We start from the raw sequence: 21,824 nt of genomic DNA, 5'->3' as shown, positions 1-21,824 counted from the left end.
AAAATCAAGTCCATCAGTTTATCAATATCTTGATCCCTCGCTCGCTCATGACGACGAGTAAAGAAAACGAGAACTTCAACGCCGCGGTGTACGAAACTGACATCTCCTCCACTACTAGAACCGAATTCCCTCCCATCACAACTACGGAAACACAGGATACCGGTCCAACAGAGTCCGAACCTCCCACTCAGAACCCCGAGTCCGATTCAGCTCCCGCAACCGACCATCCGGCTCCGGTAGCTACCACAGCCGCCGCCGCGGTTTCAGTCGATAAGAGATGGTCGGGATGGCCCGGAGACTGTGTGTTCCGGATCATCGTGCCGGTTCTCAAGGTCGGTAGCATCATTGGACGCAAGGGGGATCTCATCAAGAAGATGTGCGAGGAGACTCGTGCCCGCATTCGCGTTCTGGACGGCGCCGTCGGAACTCCCGATCGCGTTGTGAGTTCTCTCTCTCTCTCTCTCTCTCTCTCTCTCTCTCTCTCAGGTTTCCTCAAAACTGTGCAAGCTTGCTGAGAAAACATGATAAAAAGCACAAAGTAATTAACTTTAGGCGTTTAATAGTGGCTATAAATTGTAGAAAACTCCTCTGCCTGGGTCGGATTTTTTATTTTTTTTTTAAAAATGAGTACTTGGGTCTAATAATTAACCAGTATTTGATTCTCATATCTTCATTTGAGTTCTGTTTTGTTGCTGAGAAAATGTTAGAAGGGAATGCGAAAGTAAACTAAACAGTTTATTCTAACCTCCCTTTTAGGATTAAATTTTTTCGTTGAAGATGTGCTCTTCAAATGCGAGCTTGACCATGACTATTTTTAGTCTCTGTGTGAATATGTTTTATACCATAAATTCGTAGCAATTTTGTTTGTAGTCGGAAGCTTTTATGCAACGTAAACAAAATTGGATTTTAATGTCATAGTGTCTTCTTGATGTCTTCTCTGCGCGCGCGCGCACACTAATGTATCTTCAACCACATATTTCATGGTGATATCCGACTGTACCTTTCTTAGGTTCTGATATCAGGAAAGGAAGAGCCAGAGTTACCTCTTTCCCCTGCAATGGATGCTGTGATACGAGTTTTCAAACGCATCTCTGGACTATCTGAGGGCCAAGATAAAATATCTGGAGCCGCTTTTGTTTCATTTTCCTCATTCCGGATGTTAGTGGCATCCACACAAGCCCTTAATTTAATTGGAAAACAAGGCTCATTAATCAAATCTATACAGGAGCATACTGGTGCCTCTATCAGAGTATTGTCAGGAGGTATGCTTTTGATGTCCCACGTGTATTTTCCATGACATTGACATTACTTACACACATTTAGTGGTTATTTGTTGTAGGAGTGATATTTTTATGCTAACTAACTTCTTTATCATGTTTTGTTTTCCATTCCACATGAACTGTCCCATTGTAACACCCCGCATTTATACGAGATCCTACAGTACTGGTGAGGTAGACGTTTTTTCATTTATAATGATTCTAAGGAAGCTCTAATTGTAACCTACTAACCTTGACCAATCTTTTTGGAATATAAACTCGAGCATGGCTTGGGCTTTCCTTGATTTGTTGTAAATGGTATTAAAGTCTATCTTAGCTAGAAGTTTGCGATTGATCTGTGTCAAGTCTTGAGCTTTGCCCCAATAGAATACAATAGAATGGTGTGACTAATACATTAGACCTATGAGTGGGGGATATTGTAAAACCCCATATATATGGGAGGGTGATGAATTCGAGCTTGGTGAGTGAGATGTTCGGCCTCGTTTGTTTTCAGAAATGAGATAAGTTGAATAAAATATTATTAGAATATACTATTTTTGTATTGGGATTTGAAAAAGTTGTATTGGGATTTGAAAAAATTGAATTATTTATTTTATTTTGTATGGGGATTTGAAAAAAATTGTAATGATTGAGATGAGATGAGATGAGAGTTTTGTGAAAGTGAACAAGGCTTGCATTTATAATGATGTCAAAGATGCTCTAATTGTAACCTTGACTAATCCTTTTAGAGTATAAGCTTATATGTGGTTTAGGATCTCCAGCATAACCTAGAAGAAGGGAGTTTTGCAATGAAAGTTAGTGGAGAGATGTCTCCAGAGTTGAGCAAAGTAGCCTTTTTCAGTTCAAAAGGAATTAGCTATTTCTGTACAATTATATATAACTAACTATTTCCATTTCTTTACAATTATATGGAGGGACCTATAAGAAATGTCTGTCTGTGTAAATTCTAGAAAACAAGCATAAACTGTAGTTGCCTCATCTTTCTATTATCTGTTTTTTATAAGCATCTTTCTATCCTCTACTAACCTTTCAAGAATCTTGGAGTTCTGTTATCTTCCATGGACCCCCAAGAGTTTATTTGTTTCTGGCCTTTTTTTTTGGTTTCTAATTTCCTCATGCTAATAATTATTCTTTCATCTCTAAACAAGGCACGTTATGCTAATTTGTTTGCTGGCAGATGAGGGGCTGCTCTATGTTGCTGCAGATGAGAGGATTGTGGAATTGCAGGGAGAAACTTTTAAGGTTCTCAAAGCTCTAGAAGTGGTAGTGGGTCACCTGAGGAAGTTTGTGGTTGATCACAGTGTTCTTCCTCTTTTTGAAAAGAATGTAAGCTTGTTTCCTATAGTGATATATGGTTTTTTGCAGTTTGGTGCGGTAATTATATTGCAATATTTGTTTTCAGTACGCTGCGCCTATCTCACAAGATCATGTAGTAGATGTCTGGTCTGACAAGTCATCACTTCACGCTGCTTTTCAAACTGCAATTACCACTGATTATCCTCTCTCTGTCTCTACAAAGAGGGATTCTGTATTCTATGACCGTGAACCTCTCTTGGAGTCTCAACTCCCACCCTCGGGAAGGTCACTCTACGGACAAGATCCTAGATTTTCTGGAGTACGTTCTTCAGGATTTGCTCGTGCTGGTGCTCCTATTATTACACAGGTCGATATGCTGATTATTCTTGATATTATTTGAGTCTAAGTTTTCTGCAATAAGCCAGCTCCTTTGTGTCCAAACAACTGCTCTGGTGTGTGCTTTAGGCCACAGTAGGCCAACTGGGTGGGGGTTTCATAATTGTTTTGGCCAGTCCCTAACTCTATCTTTTGTTGACACCAGTAAACATTGATTCATGGACTTTGCACCTTCATTCTCAAGCCTCAAGACTGGGTCATAAGCCTGAAAGACATATGCATTGATGTGGGAACAAAATTTACTGTTACTTGAAAAAGTGTAAAGTTCATACCAAATGAACTTGTGCCAAGCCATCTGCAATTACATAAATCATTTTCTTTATATTCCAACCAGACTACGACACTATAGCACCTTGCCTTCTTATGTTTGCTCACTTATCAATTTACTTATATAAAAAAATTGTTTGCTCTGAAATCTGAATGCTGGGTATAAAAGATGAATACTAGGGCTATGCATTTTATGTATTTGTTTAATTTATGGCTTGTAGACCTATTTGGTCCTGCACTCTTTCATACCTTGTGGTTACTAATTCTGTTACCATAATTGTGTATTGCTTCATCTAATCAGATTACACAAACGATGCAAATCCCACTGTCTTATGCTGAGGCTATCCTTGGACTTAAAGGGTTTAATATCTCTCTCATTCGTCGAAGTAGTGGAGCAATCTTGACCGTGCAAGAGAGCAGGGGACGACCCGATGAATTCACTTTGGAAATTAAAGGCACCTCATCACAGGTTCAGTCAGCTCAACACATGGTTCAGGTGGGAACTTCTTGAACGTTATTTCTTTGTGGAAGTTGCTTTATATTTGGGGATGTTGGTGGCAATGAAAATTGATGAGTACTATTATTCTGATTTCTTTTGGGCAATATTTGAAATGATTGATTTTAGAGTGGTATAGCAATAGCATTGATGGATTTGATTATGGAGGGGAATGATAATTCAAACACTTTATGCTATTTCTATCTATGCAGGAAGCTATAAATACTCACAATGACAATGAACCAGTTACAAGAAGCTACGGTGGGATGGATGATGGTTTGAGGTATCCTTACTCAGGCGCTACATCTTTCCCGGCATCTCCGTTCTCCTCGCAATCATTCGGAGGGTATGAATCTTCAAGTTTAGGAGACTACGGAACTTTCAGGCATTGAAGGGGGATGTTGCGGGACTATTGGCTAATTTCTACATGTGGATTGATTTCATTGGAATTATGTACGCTTGGAGAAGGCTTCATTCCAAATGAATCAACAGTAAAGCCACTGAAAATGGTTACTGCGTTACGCAGGCTGCGTTGGTTATGTCATACAGTAGATTCTGTGGTGGCTAAGCTTGTAAAGAGCGACAGTAAATGTAATGAGGAAGTATTAATTTTATACCGGGTCATTAATTTTATACATGGTTTTTAATATTGGAGTTTTGCATTTCCCCCTGCCCGAAACACGCAGAGGCACGCACGTATAAAAATCATTATTCTTGATATTCATTAATATTTTTTACAATTTATTTTACAATGTGACGGTCATTTTATACAAAATATTAAAATAAATTGACATTAGTCGTAATTTTACATATCGCTCTCTATTTAAAATAACATTATAAAAAATATGTGTATATTATTCAAAAAATAACAGATGACCGGCTTCTGATAACTTGTGACTTCGTTTGATTATATAAATTATTTAAATTTATTTAATTCTTATAAAATTTTGAAACTCTTATATAAAATATAATAAATAATTTAATTTTTTTTAAATTTAAAATAAAATTAATATTAAAAATTAAAATTTTTATGTTTATCTTTATATAACTAAACAAAACCTGAATTCCATTTGAAAGATATTTAAAAATTCCGGTACTTATTAAAAAACAAAGAGGATAATGTCGAGTTTAGATGTTGAGATAAATTAAGTTGAATTAATATAAAAGTTGAAAATTGAATAAAATATTATTAGAATATTATTTTTTAATATTATTATTTTAAAAAATTAAATTTTTTATTATATTTTATATTAAAAGTTAAAAAAATTATAATGATTAGATGAAATGAATAGATAGAAATTGATTAACCAAATCCAGCCTCAATTTAAACATAAAAGTACCAATTTAACCTCCCCCTTCCTTGGCGAGCAAGCTTCGGGTAAAAAGCACAAAACGGTGGGGCGGTTTCTCCTTCCGCTTGAATCGCATCAAAGTCGCACTTTTATGTATTTGACTCTCACAGTCTCACTTCAGAGGAGACAGACAGCACTGCACTCACGAGCCGGACAGTTCCAGAGACCCTTCTGGTGGAATGACGGACCGGACAGGGACCAACACCAAGTTCAGCGTGCTCTGCAGTCTCTTCACTTGGATGCAGCGGAGCAAGTCGTCCGCCAAGAAGCGTTCCAAGTTCCGCAAGTTCCTCGACGCCTTCTGCGATCCTGGCAACTACTTCTGCCCCATCCGCCTGATCCTTCCGAACCTCGACCGAGAGCGCGGCACCTATGGTCTTAAGGAGTCCGTCCTCGCCACCTGCCTCATCGACGCTCTCGGCATGTCCCGCGACTCCCACGATGCCCTCCGCCTCTTCAATTGGCGCAAAGGCGGTGCCCGCTCCGGCTCCAATGCCGGCAACTTCTCCCTCGTCGCGGCTGAGGTCCCTCCTTCTTAGATTTATTAATACTGTTATTTTTTGTGGCGTTTGTTACTAAGTCTTTGGACTTTTCTTGGTGGAAACAGGTATTGCAGCGAAGGCAAGGGATGGCTTCTGGTGGACTAACAATACAGGACGTGAACGATTTGCTTGATCGCTTGGCTTCTTCTGAAAATAGGTACACTATTTGATTTCCATTTCTACGTTATAGATCTTACAAGGCAAATGTGCATTGTTCAGATATGTGTAATGTGCATGCCTGGATCTTCATGAGGAAAATAAGGTGCGGCGTTCGTTATTGCCTAAAATTGTTTTTGGAACTTAAGTTAGAAAAATATCATCACCTTAAACAAATTTCGTTATTAACATAGAAAGGAAAAAAACCTAAAAGATGTGCAATCTCGATATTTATGTGGAAATGGACCACATGTCTACAGGTGCTACCTGCACTCTACGGGACAGGGTAAACCTCACCCCGCCTCCGCATGTGCTGGGGGGTGGGGAGTTTTGGCCCCCGGAATCAGCCACCGCATCCCTTGGCGAGGTCCCCTGTCCGTGTGCCAGGGTGCGGGGGCAGACCCACCTAGGGCTGTCCTAGCCTGAAAAAATACAAAAAAAATTCAAACACACTATGGAAATGAACAAAGTTACAAAATACCACAAATAATACCATCAAATCAGAAACAATGAACAAACTAACAAACTTACAAAATACAAAAACACAACAATGAACAAATTTACAAAATACAAATAAAATCGACAACAATACTCATCGAATCAGAACGACGAAAACAACAAGAAAAAAAAAAAAAAACTAAACTAGCAAAAACCTAAACACAATACACATTGACTGCGGGAGGGAGAGAGGGTCTGAGAGATTGAGAAGAAGAGGAGAGGAGGAGCTGAGGAGGGTGGATGAGAAGAATAGGAGAGGAGGAGCTGAGGAAGTGGATGAGAAGAAGAGGACGCGGGCCGTGCCGCCGCGGTGACTGCGAGAGGGAAAGAGGGTAGTGGCCCAGAGAGAGAGAGAGATGAAACTGCCCAGGGGGGGATTAGGGTCAACTTACCCCGCCCACCCCACCCACCCACCCCCCCCCAAAAAAAAAAAGCGACGCCGTTTTGACATTTGTCCCAGCCCGGGGTGTGGAGGGGGCAAGCTTTGGGGTGGGTGGGTTTGCCTGAGCCGACCAGGCGGGCCACCCACGCCTACACATGTTAGGTCTACAATGCATTTACTTTGATCTAAAAATGTTTGTCAAAAGTAGAGAGAAGAAAAATTTACCTTGATTAAGTTTGTCGTTAAGTGTCCACCTTGATCATAAATGTTATTTCTTTACACCTCTATCTTTCTTTTTTCATCCTCACGTCTACATCATTTATTGGATCTATAGTTGGTTACTCTGTTTTATCTATGTTTATTTAGCCAACATTTTGTTCAGAGATCTCTACCTTTCATTTATTCTTCTTCATTCTCATTTAATGGCAAATCTGTTGTAGTAGATTTTTTGGCTCAGTTCCTGCTTGATCATCGTGTATTCTTTGTGCCATTATGTGATATATATTACTTGACTCAGTTCCTTCTTGATCATTGTCTATTCTTTGTCTCATTATGTGATATTGATCTTTCTGTTTTCATTTTGGTTTTTTATTTGCACAAACATGGCAACAGGGCTGAGAAGACATCGGTTCTTTCTACTCTGATAAACAAGACAAATGCTCAGGAAATGAAGTGGATTATCATGATTATTCTTAAAGGTGTTTTTTGTTGACATCTATAGTTTGTGGAATTATCTTCTTCATCTCCGTAGGCTTAAGCTACATTGGTTATCTATCTTTTTTTAGAACAGATTTGAAGCTGGGGGTTAGTGAAAAGAGCATTTTTCATGAGTTCCATCCTGATGCTGAAGACTTGTTTAATGTGACATGTGACCTAAAATTGGTTTGTGAAAGGCTAAGGAGTCGAGGACAAAGGCATAAACGCCAGGTCCATTGCATTTCAATGCCCTTTAATCTCTTTTTCGCATGTTATTTTATAGAAACCTTAATCTTGTTTATTTTTGCAAGTGCTTTTTGGGGTTTGTTATTTGGGACATGAATTTGTACCACATCGTTGAAATGTAACAAGTTATCAAATGAAGCTAGTATTTAGGGTTTGACTTAAAAAGTGCATGTAGAAAAGCTAGTATAAGGAGTTCTCTAGTTGATAAACTTTGTTAAGCTTCTTGCTTATGTAGGTTGTAAGTTCTTATTGTCGTGCTATCTCGGGTGGAGGTTTGGGGGTTAGAAACCTTAGGGTGTTCAATCGAGCATTATTAGGAAAATGGCTGTGGAGATTTGCCGGGGAACTAGACTCTTTATGGAAAATGGTGATTGAGAAGAAATACGGTGGTCTATGGGGGGATTGGTGTACCAGCGAAGTAAGGGGGGCTTATGGTGTCTGGTTGTGGAAACACATAATAAGAGGGTGGGGGATGTTTTATCGTTATGTTAAGCTACAGTTGTGTGTAGGGTCTAGGATAAAATTTTGGAGAGATGTTTGGTGTGACAATAGGGCTTTACAAGATTTATACCCTTCTCTTTTCCAGTTAGCAAGTGCAAAGGATGTTTTAGTGGTAGAAGTTATGGAGATATCGGGGGGACATATTCACTGGAACATTATTTTTAGTAGGGCGGCACAAGATTGGGAAAGAAGTAGCTTTGCAAACTTCTATAGCCTCATATATTCCATTAGGCCAAATAGGCGGCATGAGGATGTTATGTGGTGGACTCTAGCAGGCAAAGGCACATTTTCTGCTCGTTCTTTCTATAAGGCCTTTACCATAGAGCCCTATACTTAGTTTCCTTGGAAAAATATTTGGAGACACAAGGCACCACCCAAAGCTTCTTTCTTTGTAAGGATTGCTTCCTTGGGGAAGATTCTTACCATTGACAACTTGAGGAAAATAAGGATTATTATTGCAGAGTGGTATTGCATGTGCAAAGGAGGGGGAGAGTCGGTAGGCCGTCTTCTTTTGCACTGTGATACAATCGGGATTCTTTGGAATGAGGTGTTTGTTCGACTGGATATTGCATGGGTTATGCCGAAGACGGTGGAGGTAGCTTTGGCTAGTTGGCCAAACTTAAGCGGCAGGCAACCAATTAGAGCAATTTGGAAGATGATCCCTTTATGCATTATGTGGTGCTTGTGGTAGGAACACAATGAGCGGACATTCGAAGACCAGGAAAGATCGTTAGAGGAGCTAAAAGTTTTATTTTTTAGAACTCTTTGTAGTTGGGCCATTGCTGTGAATTTTAATGGCATGGCCCTTCATGATTTTCTTGTCTCTAATGTGCCTACCTAGTTTTTTTATTTTTTTTTATTTTTTTGATAGGTAAAAGTTAATGTGCCTACCTAGTTAGGACATCAAAGTTGTGTAACTGGCTCTGCCATTCTTTGATCAATATAATTTATTTATTTATAAAAAAAAGTTCTTATTGTATATATGAAGAACCATAAATGTCTCTTCCTAAGGAAGTACAACAGACATTTTTTTGATAACTAAAAATTTGTTAGAACTAAAAATTTGTTAGATAGTGCTAAAAGGTGCAACCCAAGTACACCGGGTGACAACATGCATGAAGGATGTATGTGACAAATTGGCAGGAGCTCTGATTGTGTGAGTCAGATTTATTTTGCTATTTTTTTTAATAAATATCTGAGAACTGGGAGAATCACACATAGGCCCTCACACTCATATGTGGCATGTGCAGTTGTAATATGATGGTAAGCTCAAAGCCATGCTATGTATTGTGTTCAAAGCCAATTAAATTGCATCACCTTCAAAAGAACTACTGTTATGTAAGGTGTTTCCTAAGCTCCTAAGTTTCACACAAGATATGGCTTTCAGTGGCAATAATTTGCTTGTTATTTTAAAGTATCCCCCCTGCTCCCCCAACCCACGTTTTCACCTACTTCTGTACTCAACCGCTGCAAAGGAAAAGGTCGAATAATAAATGCTGCTTTCTTTGATTATTCTGGGTTGAGAAAAATTAGGTTAAAATGCCAAGTGAGACTTGCAGCAAGATTTCTTAGATCAAAACTCAAGTAGGAGTTGGATTGAATTTAAGTTACAACCTGGAACTGGTAAAAAGGTTATTGGATTATACATTTTTTGTTTAGGCAGAAACAGTTGCATTTAGATTCAGTGCAGTCGGTGAATAACAAGAAGTATTGCTTGTAGCTCTCTGTACATAGGTGGTTTGAACCATTAATAATTTGTCCTCTATTGTTGGACTTCTTTGATAGCCTTCTATGTGCTTACTACATGGTGTTGCTGATAATTATGACATTTGTGTATATTTTCAGGATATTGAAGTTGGAAAAGCTGTGCGCCCACAACTAGCTATGAGAGTTGCTGATGCTACAGCTGCATGGAAAAAGGTGTTGGGTCAGCGAAGACTTAACTATCTTGATCACATATTTTGAGGACCTTGACATTTGAAAAGGCTGGATTATATTTTACTGAGCTCATTGTCAATATTGTCCATTTGAAATTTTGTTTCCCAACCCCAAACAAAAGCACATTATTACACAGAGTTTTCTTCATCAATTATATGTCTTAACTCCGCACTATAGTTTGACGTCCTTGTCCTCTCTATTTAGCTTAATGGGAAGGAAGTGGTTGCTGAATGCAAATTTGATGGTGATCGCATTCAAATTCATAAGAATGGAATTGAGATACACTTCTTCTCAAGGTTGGTCCTCACTTATTCCTTATCACCCATTTTTCTTAGTTGACTAAGTTTTATGCTTTCAATCTTTTGAATATGAACCCTAGGGGTTGGCTCAAGTGTTAAAGGTCTTCGGCTTGGGGGTATGCTCCCCTCAGGTCTAAGGTTCAAATCCCCCTAAGTGCAAACAATCTCTAGGGGCCATCGGACTGTGGAATTTTTCCTCTTGAATTACTCAAGGTGCACTTGCAGGAAACTCCTTTCCGAGGGCCTGTGCACCACCGGGATTAGTTGGGACACTGTTCTTGGACACCCAGGGCCAACCAAAAAAAAAAAAAAAAAAAAATCTTTTGAATATGAAATTTTGTAATGCCTGGGTGATTATTATACAAGTGGTTTCATAATTTTGAAGTTTCTGAATTTTCATAAACTTTGCTTACGTGGTCTTGCATGATCCATAAGTTCTTTTTCTATTCGGCAGGAACTTTCTTGATCACTCTGAATATGTGCATGGGATGTCAGATGTTATTGTACAAAATATTCTGGTCGATAGGTACACATGCATGTCAAGTTGTTATTTGAAATTCTTTTATGTTATTTCTGGCTGATTTTTCTGCATTTTCGCATGTTTGTGATCAAAGTCTTACATACAACCTGCACTGGGTGAGCTCTAGTTATCTTATTTGTTGTTTCCCCTCTTATAATTGCATCGGAGAAGAGGCACGATCTGTCCAACCGGCATTGTTGGTTCTTAGATAAGAGGCTAGCCACCTTGAGATAATGAACTGAGCTTCCTGGTATCTCTAAACTTGTCTGATTTGGGAATGAACACCTTTGTATCTTTCAACTTGTCTGACTGGGGAATGAATGCCTTGTAGAGAAATGAAAGAGCCATTCTAAGTATCAACCGTATCATGCCTACTTCTGTCTTGCGTCTAGTCATACCTTACTCCACATGGCCACAGGGATTCTTTTTTTGAAAGATGATTTACTATGACCAGCTTTCATGAGAATTTTCTCAATGGATGGACTTTAAAACGGTCAACCTCCCTCCATTCAGAAAAAGAAACTCTGGTGGTGGTCTTCTTTGTCCATGACATGCATGTTTTGCAACTTTCAATTAATTTTATGATTGAATGGAAAATGGCTGTAGGTCCTTACATTTGTCAATCTATATTCTTTACTATTCTTTTAATTAACATGATAAAACCACTAAAAGGAATCAAGGTTATGGTTCTTAGGGAAGGTTGAGCGAATGAACTTTCTCTTCTCTTAATACAGAATTTGATGAATTGAATATTTTGAACCTCTTACAATGGCTAATTTTTCTCCTTGTAATGTTTTAAGATGTATTCTTGATGGTGAAATGTTGGTCTGGGACACATCTCTGAATCGTTTTGCTGAGTTTGGTTCAAATCAGGAAATAGGTTTTTTGACCTTTTGACTCAATAGCTTCATTTTTCTCCTCATTTCTTGTAGCATATGCATTGAAAATAATTTTATCCTTTTTTTTTTTTACAGCCAAGGCTGCAAAGGATGGACTGGACAGTGATAGACAGGTCCTTTTTTTTTTTTTTTTTTTTTTTTTTTAACACACATTATGTTTCTATGTGGATCTTTACATGAGGATGCTGATGTTTGCTTTTTCTTTCTTCTTCCTTCCCCCCCCCCCCCCCCCCCCCCCCCCCCCCCCCCCCTCCAAACAAAAAAAAAATTTATGCAGTTGTGCTGTATCCTTTATGTGCTGTGCTTTCAAGGTCCAGCATCATTTTGTTTAGCACTTTCATATGATTTTCTTCATAGGAAAAAAATCGTTTTTAAAAAAAAACAAAAAAAATATCCGTGGGCGTTCGGGCCAGCTTGCGCACATGTCGACTAATCCCACGAGGTCCTGAAGTTAACGGCTAGATAAACCTTGACCAACTGAGCTACCCCTCAGGGTTGGAAAAAAACAAAAAATCTTTTTATGAGCGGCTTTGTTTATTTGGAGATGAAAATTACCATTAGTTAAATTAGCTTTGTTGTATCTTGACATGAAATTGGCTAGATGTTGCATTTGATATTCTTTACGTCGGGGATACCAGTGTAATTCACCAAAGCTTGAAGGAACGGCATGAGCTCCTGCAGAAAGTTGTGAAGCCTCTGAAGGGTCGTTTGGAAATCTTAGTACCTAACGTTGGACTTGGTCTTAATATTCTCCGCCCTTCTGGTAAAAATTGGTACTTGAGATTAGATCACACTAAATATAGTAGAAACCTTTTTTCTTTCTCACACATGAATATTTATTTATTATTGATAATTATATTTTGCTAATTAGGTAGATTTATTGTTTTTGTGTTCTTAGTAAATGATATTTATATGATCCAATGTTAGCTAGTACAAGTTAGGTTTCGATGGGTTGTGTTATAGGTGAAACCCATCTCTATTTTAAGAAGTGAACAGATTTTAGGAGCTCATTTTCAGTTGGTTTTAGGCTACTATTTATAATGTTTGTTGTAATTTTTGAGAGCTTTAGCTCAAATGGTACTCCTTCTCTAATTGTGAGAAAAAGAAGGAAGATGAGGTTGTGGGTTCTAGATTCAGTGGGTGTCTGTATAACTTACTAAAGGGAAAGAAAATGAAGGAGCATGATTGTTTCTAATTGTGAAACTGGGTATTTAGACTGAAAAATTCTTTAGATAAAAATATTTTAATGTGTTTGTATTGGGTTTTGTAGGAGGTTTTCCCAGATTACTCAAGTCATCCTTGTCATCACCTTGCCCAACATCCATCCCTTTTCTAAAAGTTTTTTTGGTTCTTATTTTTATATTTTTTCATAAAAACCAACATCCTTCCCCATAACCTGCCCCATTGGATCTCTAATCTTGAAATTTCTCAGATTTTGTATGATAATGCATTTGTGGTGTCTTATTTGTGCTTGTGCAGGGGAACCTTGTTGGTCACTGATTGCTCATAATGTGGATGATGTTGAGAGGTTCTTCAAAGAAACCATTGAGAATAGGTCAGCTTTATTCTTTTATCAGGTTTTCTTCATGGTATAGTCTATCTTGGGCTTAGGGGACTTATGCTTTGTGTTATTAACTTGCAATAACGAACATGAAAAATGCCTTCTCTTGCCAATTCAGCTTCATTATACCTGATGTTCCCTCTTTTGGGTTTGTACTTAAATGTCACATACACCCTTCATATGGGTTTGAGCATCCATTGAATAGTAATAGAACAAGGAAACAATGATGTAGACTATACTATTACTTTTGAGTGATTCTAAGCATTAATTAGCTTTAATTTTCAGAGATGAAGGGATTGTGTTAAAGGACCTTGGTTCCAAATGGGAACCTAGTGATCGGAGTGGAAAGTGGTTGAAATTGAAGCCTGACTACATTCGTGCTGGCTCTGATCTGGATGTTCTTATTATAGGTCTGTAATTTATTTATTTATTTATTTATTTTTCATATTTGTTTACTTCAAAGCAATATTGTAGCTACCTTTTCTTCCCTACAATTTTGATAGGAGGATACTATGGCTCTGGACGTCACGGTGGGGAGGTCCGTTTGCCATCCTTTCTGATCTGTTATAATATTTTCCCAGCCCTGATATGGGTTTCATGAGAGAAACTATTTATGGACTTACTAAATGGTGTAGGTAGCTCAATTCTTGGTAGGCCTTGCAGAGCGTCCTGCACCAAACACATACCCCAGGCGGTAATAATTTCTAATAATTAGCTTTACTCCTAATGTTGATTAGTCTTTTACCAGTAACATACTAAAGCAACAACTTGGTAATGGTATATGATCTTACTATGGCAGAATTACCATTATCATTATTTTTACAGCTCCCTTCTCTTCAAAAGAAAATAGTAATCTTCATGAGAGATGCTTCATCAACACGTTAACGGGGTATTTGTAAAAAAGGAAAAGATAGATTCCAACCCTTTTCAATTGTAATTCTTTAAGAGATCCATGTACTCATTCTGTGTGGATGAGGTTTCCCCTTTTTCTAATAAACTCCTACCGCATATTTTAAAAAAGTTCATGTACAGTAACTTCATGAATGGTTCTAATTAGATTTTGTTCTGCAGATTTATTTCTTTCTGTAGAGTGGGTACTGGACTTTCTGATGAGGAGCTGGATGCTGTTGTGACCAAATTGAAGCCTCATTTTAGGTACGTCTTGGATAACATGATGTTAGACAAATGTGTTTGATCCACTTTGTTGGTTAAAATGTACACAAGCTACATGAACTAGTGGCAAAGTAACCAAAACAGCTTTGGTTGTGTTGTTTGCCTTCCGATCACTCAGCTTGTGATTTTTGACCGAAAATTAACCTCATTAGTGATTTTCAGTGGTTTGAGCCAGATCAGGTCCAACTTTAGTTTCATTATTAGATCACTGAGATAAGTGCAATTGAGATGGTAGTTTATTCTGACATTCAAGGTTGCTGTTTATGGTAAATATTAGGAGTAGCAAGATATGCCTGCCTAGGCTGGCCTGCCAACAAGCTAATAGGCATAAAGAAGATTTTAGGTGTTTTGATATGCAATCTGCTGGGCATATTTTGTTTTATTTACTCTGATTTCTCAGGAAATATGAATACCCAAGGAATGGGCCACCAACTTTTTATCAAGTAACGAATAACTCAAAAGAAAGACCGGATGTGTGGATTGACAGCCCCGAGAAGTTAGTATTATCATATTACGTCTAACGAAAGATGCTTTCCTTTTCTTTTTTTCTTCCATCAATTTATTAGTTACGAGCTTTTGTTCTTCCTTGTTTCAGATCAATAATTCTTTCCATTACTAGTGATATCCGAACTATAAGGTCTGAGGTGTGTCCTTAAAACTGTAAAATATTTCTTTCAGTTTACAGGAAACATTATTACAACTTTGTACTTGGAAGGTGGCTGTTTGTTACTAAAGTTAATTGCCTCATACCTTATCTATGACCTGTCACTATATAATTGGTCTGTTCATTCTTGCAGGTATTTGCTGCACCATATAGCCTGAGATTTCCGCGTATTGACCGAGTCAGATATGACAAGCCTTGGCACGAATGTCTTGATTTGCAATGTAGGTGGATTACACATGTTCTAATGCTTCTCTAGGTTTTCAATTTCACTCGGCGATCATTTTAGTTCCTAATATATTTCTTTGACTTCAGCTTTTGTAGAACTCGTACATTCAAGCAACGGTACTACACAAATGGGGACAAATTATGGTGGCCTCCAGGAAAGTAAACCAAAACGCTTGAAATCCTCTAAGGGAGGGAAAAAGAATGTCTCTGTTGTACCTTCTCATTTGATTCAGACTGATGTTTCTGACATTAAAGGGGGCTCCTCAATATTTTCGAATATGATGTTTTGTATCCTCTTGAGAATTTTTCAGACTTACCAACTTCATGTCCCTCACGGGATTGACAAAAGATCTGACCTTTGATGTTTTTTTTTTTTGGCATAAAATACTGTTAAATATCCCCAAGATCTTAAGCTTATGGAAATATTTAAATTTTATTATTTAATATATATTCTAACAAATACAGTTTTTGTTACATTTTTAAATTTTATGTTGTATGTGTTAAAAATGTGTATAGTTACTTTTTTTTTTGTTTTGGGGGGGGGGGGGGGGGGGGGGGCAGGGGAATGGATGCCATAACTGTTTAGAAAAAGTTGAAGCATTTTGAATTTGTTTGATAAACCCCTTCAAAGATTGGGGGAAGGCCAAAGAAGTCTTTTCATTTTACATGTTTCCTTGAGACCTTCCTGGTGATCTCTCTCTCTCTGCTCCAACACATTGCCTTTTGAGTCCTACTTGCAAGCTGACATGGACATACCCTCCACACGGCTAACATGGCAAGATTATTTGCAAGAGAAGTTTAAAATTAAATTCTCTCACAAATTAAATCATGTCATGTCAGTAGTGTGGAGTGTCTGTTCTTCACATTGGTAAGCAAATATACTATTAATATAGCTTTGAGGCTAAGAAAACAAAAGATAGGGAAGACTCAGTTCTTCTAAGTGAATCAGTCTCAGCTGGATCTGAAGTTGTCTTAATCAACCCTCCCCTCACAAAATCTGGTCTTGCACAAGCCATGTGATTATCTGCTCTCATAAATAAGTATATAGTTGTGACTGTGTCATGCTGCATATTGTATTTGAATACTAGTGTCTGGGAAACACATTTTGTTTGGCCCAATAAAAGGGAGAAAAGAGAAGGTGAAGAAATGTAAATACTTTTAGGCAAATTCTGGTTCCGTATCTGGTTGGCATGTCTTCTTTTTTCTAGCTTGATAATGATGGAGACAATTTAACTGCAATTAGAATGTACTGTTCTGCTTTCATTGTGGTTGGCATTTGCCCAGTTGTTAATCTTTTTGACGCTGTTTTAATCTTCCTTGACATCTAGACTTTGTTAATGTTCCATCAACCCTCTCTCTTGATTCTCTGCACAAAATGGTTGCTGAGAATGGAGGGACTTTCTCGATGAATTTGAATAAATCAGTTACTCATTGTGTTGCAGCTGATAGCAAGGGTCTCTCTCTCTCTCTCTCTCTCTCTCTCTCTCTCTCTCTCTCTCTCTCTGTGTGCGCGCGCCAAAGAGAAATGATATTTGCAGTTGTGGTTATGCAAGTGGCATGCAGTCGCTTTGAAAAAAATGAATTAATATGGACCCACATGAAAAAAAAAAAAAACTAACTTTTTAATCGTGGACCCCACTCTTTTTCAAAGCGATTGCGCGGCGTTTGTAATTCCACGACTGTATGTAGCATTGCTTGTGTGCCAAAACCACTCACACAAGCACGCACATATATGCATTTACAAATGCAAATCTTTTACTGGTTGGAATACATAAAGAAAAGGATAATCTGGCAGGGATTAAGTATCAGGCAGCAAAACTTCGTGGTGATATTATTCATTGTTCTTGGGTATTGGATTGCTGCTCAGAAAAGAAGCTTCTCCGTTTACAGCCAAAGTTAGTCATGCTTTCTAATCTGAAGTTATTTATGGAGGCCCTTATACCCACATATTACAGTACTACAATTTTTTTACTCTTTTCTCTTGCAGGTATTTCCTTTTCCTTTCTGAATCATCAAAGAAGAAGTTACAAGAAGAAATTGATGAATTTTCTGACTCATACTATCACGATCTTGATCTTCTGGACATCAAACAGGTATATCTGAACATTTCTTTATACTTTTAAGTTCGTACTATTTTGTGCATGAAATGGCTATACCATGAATGGAAACAATAAAAAAAATATGGAAAAGAGGAGAAGAAGCATTGGTATGAAATTCTGGTTCATCCATTTTGCCTTTGGAATTCTTACAAGTGCTCATGAAGAAACATGGATCAATATTTTGAAAAAAATGATATGATTTATGTAGTTTCATTTTTTCCAGCTATTAAGTAATGTGAACAGATCTGCGGATATGAAAACTATCGACTACTATAAGAAGAAGTACTGTCCAAAGAAGAAATGGTCTCTCTTTCATGGCTGCTGTGTTTACTTCCAATCGTCAATACCATCCTTGTAAGAGTTGTCGACAATTACTATACATGTTATGCTTTTCTAGTTCTCAAATAATAAACTTATGTACTTGGTGTTCTGGATAGTTTGTTCACCCAAAAAGTTGTTCAATTGTTTTGAACTTTTTGTTTGAAGGAATCCAGATTGGGAAGTTCTGTGGAGACTTGCATTAAGGAGGTTGAAGCTTGAGGTTTCCATGGCTGGTGGAAAAGTCAGCAGCAGTCTTGCTCTTGCTACCCATTTGGTAGTCTTTTCTGTTCCAGGTCTTGATGTGGACTTTGGAACCATATTAAAAGGGTATGTTTATGGTGTCTGTGATCAATCAAGGATATTTACTTATTTAGGTTGTAGTCACTTCTGTTATAGTCAGATGACGGCATGCGCTAAATCATATCATAGGGCATGGCATTAGCTGCTCTTAAATAAACTTGACAAGATATTGAGGCATTCATCTATTTCACCAGTTAAATGAAATTGGCAATTGTGTGCCCATATTATCTGATGTGGCTTGATTTGCAACATTTTGCTGAGAACTTAGTTATTCAGGATAATTCTTTGATTTCCTATCAGAGAAGTGGATTTAAGAATGCATTACTGCTTGGTTATCAAGATAAGGCTGTGATAACCTAAGTTTTTGATTTGTCTTTGAGCTTGACAATATTCTAATACATGGATTTTGTTATAATGGAGTAGTTAGAAAGGACAAGTGAATCACGGATTTTTTAAACGTGAAATATACATTCTAAATTAACTGGCAGTAACATGACTACCACAACTATTACTATGCTTGTTAATTTTTATTTTTATTTTTTTCCTTTCCATTGTTCTGCCTTTTCTATCCATATCTATTATTTTTCCTCCACTTACTAACATTTGACCTAAGACGTACTGACCCCTTGTTCACAAGACCCAAGGCCCAAGGGCTTTCTTTTATTCATTACAACTGCTGTCTCCATATGTGAAGAGCTTAAAATGAGTATCCTTGTTTCTTCTTTCCCTTTTTTGCTAGTTTATCTCTGTCGGAGAAGCATCTATTATGGAACAAGGTGTTGCATGTTGTGAAATCTCAATGGTTGGAAGACTGCTTGGAGAGGGACCAAAGATTGCCAGAAGAAACATATAGCTTGAAGGTGATTGGGGTGCACAATTCAAACACTGTAGAGTGGTGAGTTCCAATGTCCTTAGCTTATAGAATAAGGCATCTCGTTGCATAGTTGTAATAGTTGTCAGTTCAGCAGTCAGACTCATCCAAATAGTCAGCATGGAGAATCCCCCGACTTTGCTATATTTTATCTTTTTACTTTGGAAGATTGATAACTTGTGGAGATTGTGGATCTAATCAACAATGTTCTTCTAGAAAGTTAAAATAAATAATTAAATAATCAGTCACAAATTTATATGCAAAAATCCTGCATCACAAGGAAGGTAGGTTATAGGGGCATGTAAGACTTCATTATGTAAGTGATAGAAATATAGTGTTTGAGCATCCTTTTCGTGTAGTCGGCCTTGGCCTTGGACATTAGACAGTCTGTTTTGCCCTGCAGCATAATCTAACTTTGAATACACTGGTCCAATGACTCCAATTAGATTATGGCCCCTAACACACTCCAGCATGTAACTTCTTTCTAGTTCATTGCAGCATTGATTTTCATCTTGGCTGCTGTATAAATTTGTTCTAACTTTCCATTTGGAAGCACCGAGTTTTTAATGAAGAAGATTGGAAGTGTCTAAACATTCGTATTTGGAATATTAAGAGACAAGACATCATAATCAAATTTAACTATTAAAATTTTATAGCCGTAATGTAAAGCCTTTTTTATTGATCAATACAGATGCTGTCTACTATGTTCTTTTTCTTCTTTGCTAGATGTTCCAATTGATATAGCTGTTTTGATCTGTCACTACTTTCCCAGCAAACATGATAAACATGACCTGGATTTAGGAGCTCTTTCTAGATCGGATAATGAAGAAAAACAGAATATGCACTCTTCTCCTGATGCAAGGAAACAAGGAAGAGAGGAAGCTCCCTTAGCAAAACCTAAAATTTTGGCCTCATACGAGGGGGTCGGGAAAAGGAAAAGAGGAAGACCTGCTGGTACAAGCAGGATAAAAGGCAAAACAGCTACGGTCCAAGCTCGGAGAACACGGGCACATATTGGAAAGGGGCCTGCTAAAATATCCGTTAATGAATCAGACGAAATTGGATCTCATGATGAAACGACACACGGGAAAGAGATCAAAATGATGGAAGGAACTCATGAAATGGCAAGCAATGGAAGCTCAGAAATCCAAGAGACTGAAATAGTAGAAGCATTTGAATCATCACCTAGGGGCAAGGTGGCTGAGCAAGAGGTTGAAAAGAATATTGGATCTCAAAAGTGGTACGACAAAGTTCCTGAAGTGGGAATGACTACAACTCTAAGTAGTCAACACAGTGAGAGGCCCGAGAAGTTGGAAGTTATGACTGATCCAGTTCAAGCCATGTTATTGGACATGATTCCGAGTCTCGGAGTGACGGCAGCCAGGACTAAAGATACGATTACTGATGGTGAGACACAACCCTTGGATCCCAATGCAGAGCCTAAGAAGAAAAAGAAGGTAAGCTACAGGGATGTTGCTGGTGAGTTGCTCAAAGATTGGTAATATGATAGCTGCGTTGGCATTTTTGTTCTATAATTTAAATTTTTATTGCTCGTTGTATAGTTTCTGAAAGAACTGGCAGTCTGTATATTGTCTGAAGTTTTGTTGCTGGATACGGTATAAGAAGTGAACGGAATGGGGAAACTTCGCTGTGTCCACGGTACTCTGCAGTGTATTAACATTCTTATCTCCCTGTATCCCTGCCCACGTGGCAGCAGCAAACAGCACCACGCCATTCCTATCCAATTGATTTAGAACCATAAGTTGGCAAAAACAAAGTATGGGATCCCGCTAGCAATTTTGTCATAACGACTAACGAGCTTGGAAAACATTGTATCGAAAGAGAAATGGCTCCTCAAGTAACAAATTATCACAAAAACAAGGTAGAGTAGCTACAAATAATGTGAGAGAATTCTTTCTGTCACGCTTGCTTTCCCAACTTTCAAGTACCTCGAAAAGAGAACTCATAGCGGAGTCACTATCTTGTGTTTAGGCTTTTGCTTCTTCTTCTTCTTTCTTCTTCTTCTTCTTCTTCTGTTTTCTTTTTAAGTTGTGTTTAGGCTTTAAAAAAAATTTATTCATGGTCAATTTTCTCATTATCTCATAATGTGATATTAGATGATAAGTCTCTAATTATTTAATATCATATCATAGAATGATGAGAACATGATGAGAATTGGAATGATAATAATGTTATAATAATGTTGACTTTTTTAATATGAAGGCACCTATGTTTAGAAAATTATTTTTATATAATTTTTTTAATTCAACCGTCTACACAATTTCCGGCACGGACCCATCACCCCCAATTACTCTCATACTGCCTATAATCACCGTATTCGCAATCTCTCTCCACAAGTCGTTGCATCTTGCGATTGACCCTCCACAATAGGTTTTTTGTTTTTGTTTTTTGTTTTTTTTTTTATCAGTAGCCGATCGATAACTTGCACGTCTACCATATTTTTCTCCTTCGTCTGAAGACGTGTAGCTTGCTATAGGAAAGAGTCCATTATAGAGAATCAGAGAAAGAGCTTAAATCCCAAACAACACTTGATCCATTGAAGTTGCAGAGAAGATCCTGGATGAAATGGAAAAACAAAGATTTGCTCCAACCCCATCAAGGGAAATAAATCGTTTTTTAAATTAAATTAATGGTGCTCGATCAAGGAAAAGAGCCTTTTTTATGCTAAATGGTAATCTAATCATATTAACAAATACATTTTCAGTTTCGTTGTGCTTGAAAGTTGAAATCAGATTTCATCCGATAACAGTGTCGAGGTCTTTTATTTTTTTATTATTAAAGAAGTCGATTGAAGCTATGAAATGAATGGTGAAACAGCTTACAGCTTA

The 21,824-nt window shown here is 37.8% G+C and overlaps 2 protein-coding genes across 3 annotated transcripts; both read left to right on the top strand.

The window, feature by feature from the left end:
* On the top strand, positions 1-4,365 carry LOC122274247 (RNA-binding KH domain-containing protein PEPPER-like). Its single transcript, XM_043083268.1, has 6 exons — positions 1-440; positions 1,010-1,262; positions 2,455-2,603; positions 2,680-2,940; positions 3,538-3,732; positions 3,945-4,365. The coding sequence occupies exons 1-6, from the start codon at positions 48-50 to the stop codon at positions 4,122-4,124; spliced, it is 1,431 nt and encodes a 476-aa protein (XP_042939202.1). The 5' UTR covers positions 1-47; the 3' UTR covers positions 4,125-4,365.
* Positions 4,366-5,130: 765 nt separating this feature from the next.
* Positions 5,131-20,637, top strand: LOC122318476 (DNA ligase 4). 2 transcript variants are annotated; one of them, XM_043135850.1, is made up of 27 exons: positions 5,132-5,608; positions 5,692-5,783; positions 7,275-7,360; positions 7,453-7,589; positions 9,951-10,025; positions 10,248-10,339; positions 10,797-10,868; positions 11,663-11,742; positions 11,837-11,874; positions 12,039-12,045; positions 12,363-12,524; positions 13,241-13,316; positions 13,608-13,732; positions 13,826-13,860; positions 13,958-14,016; positions 14,394-14,477; positions 14,896-14,991; positions 15,091-15,139; positions 15,293-15,380; positions 15,472-15,672; positions 16,713-16,838; positions 17,180-17,279; positions 17,372-17,477; positions 17,707-17,837; positions 17,970-18,131; positions 18,844-18,999; positions 19,748-20,637. In XM_043135850.1, the coding sequence occupies exons 1-27, from the start codon at positions 5,264-5,266 to the stop codon at positions 20,475-20,477; spliced, it is 3,510 nt and encodes a 1,169-aa protein (XP_042991784.1). In that variant the 5' UTR covers positions 5,132-5,263; the 3' UTR covers positions 20,478-20,637. The 2 variants fall into 2 exon arrangements, with proteins under 2 accessions (XP_042991785.1, XP_042991784.1); XM_043135851.1 differs by lacking the exon at positions 10,797-10,868 and having other exon boundaries at positions 5,131-5,608.
* Positions 20,638-21,824: the final 1,187 nt, after the last annotated feature.

This window comes from Carya illinoinensis, chromosome 8, assembly GCF_018687715.1.
Source record: "Carya illinoinensis cultivar Pawnee chromosome 8, C.illinoinensisPawnee_v1, whole genome shotgun sequence".
In the NCBI taxonomy this organism is placed as follows: Eukaryota; Viridiplantae; Streptophyta; class Magnoliopsida; order Fagales; family Juglandaceae; genus Carya; species Carya illinoinensis.
The sequence above is the reverse complement of the archived record's forward strand: the minus strand, read 5'-3'. Positions and strand labels throughout refer to the sequence as shown.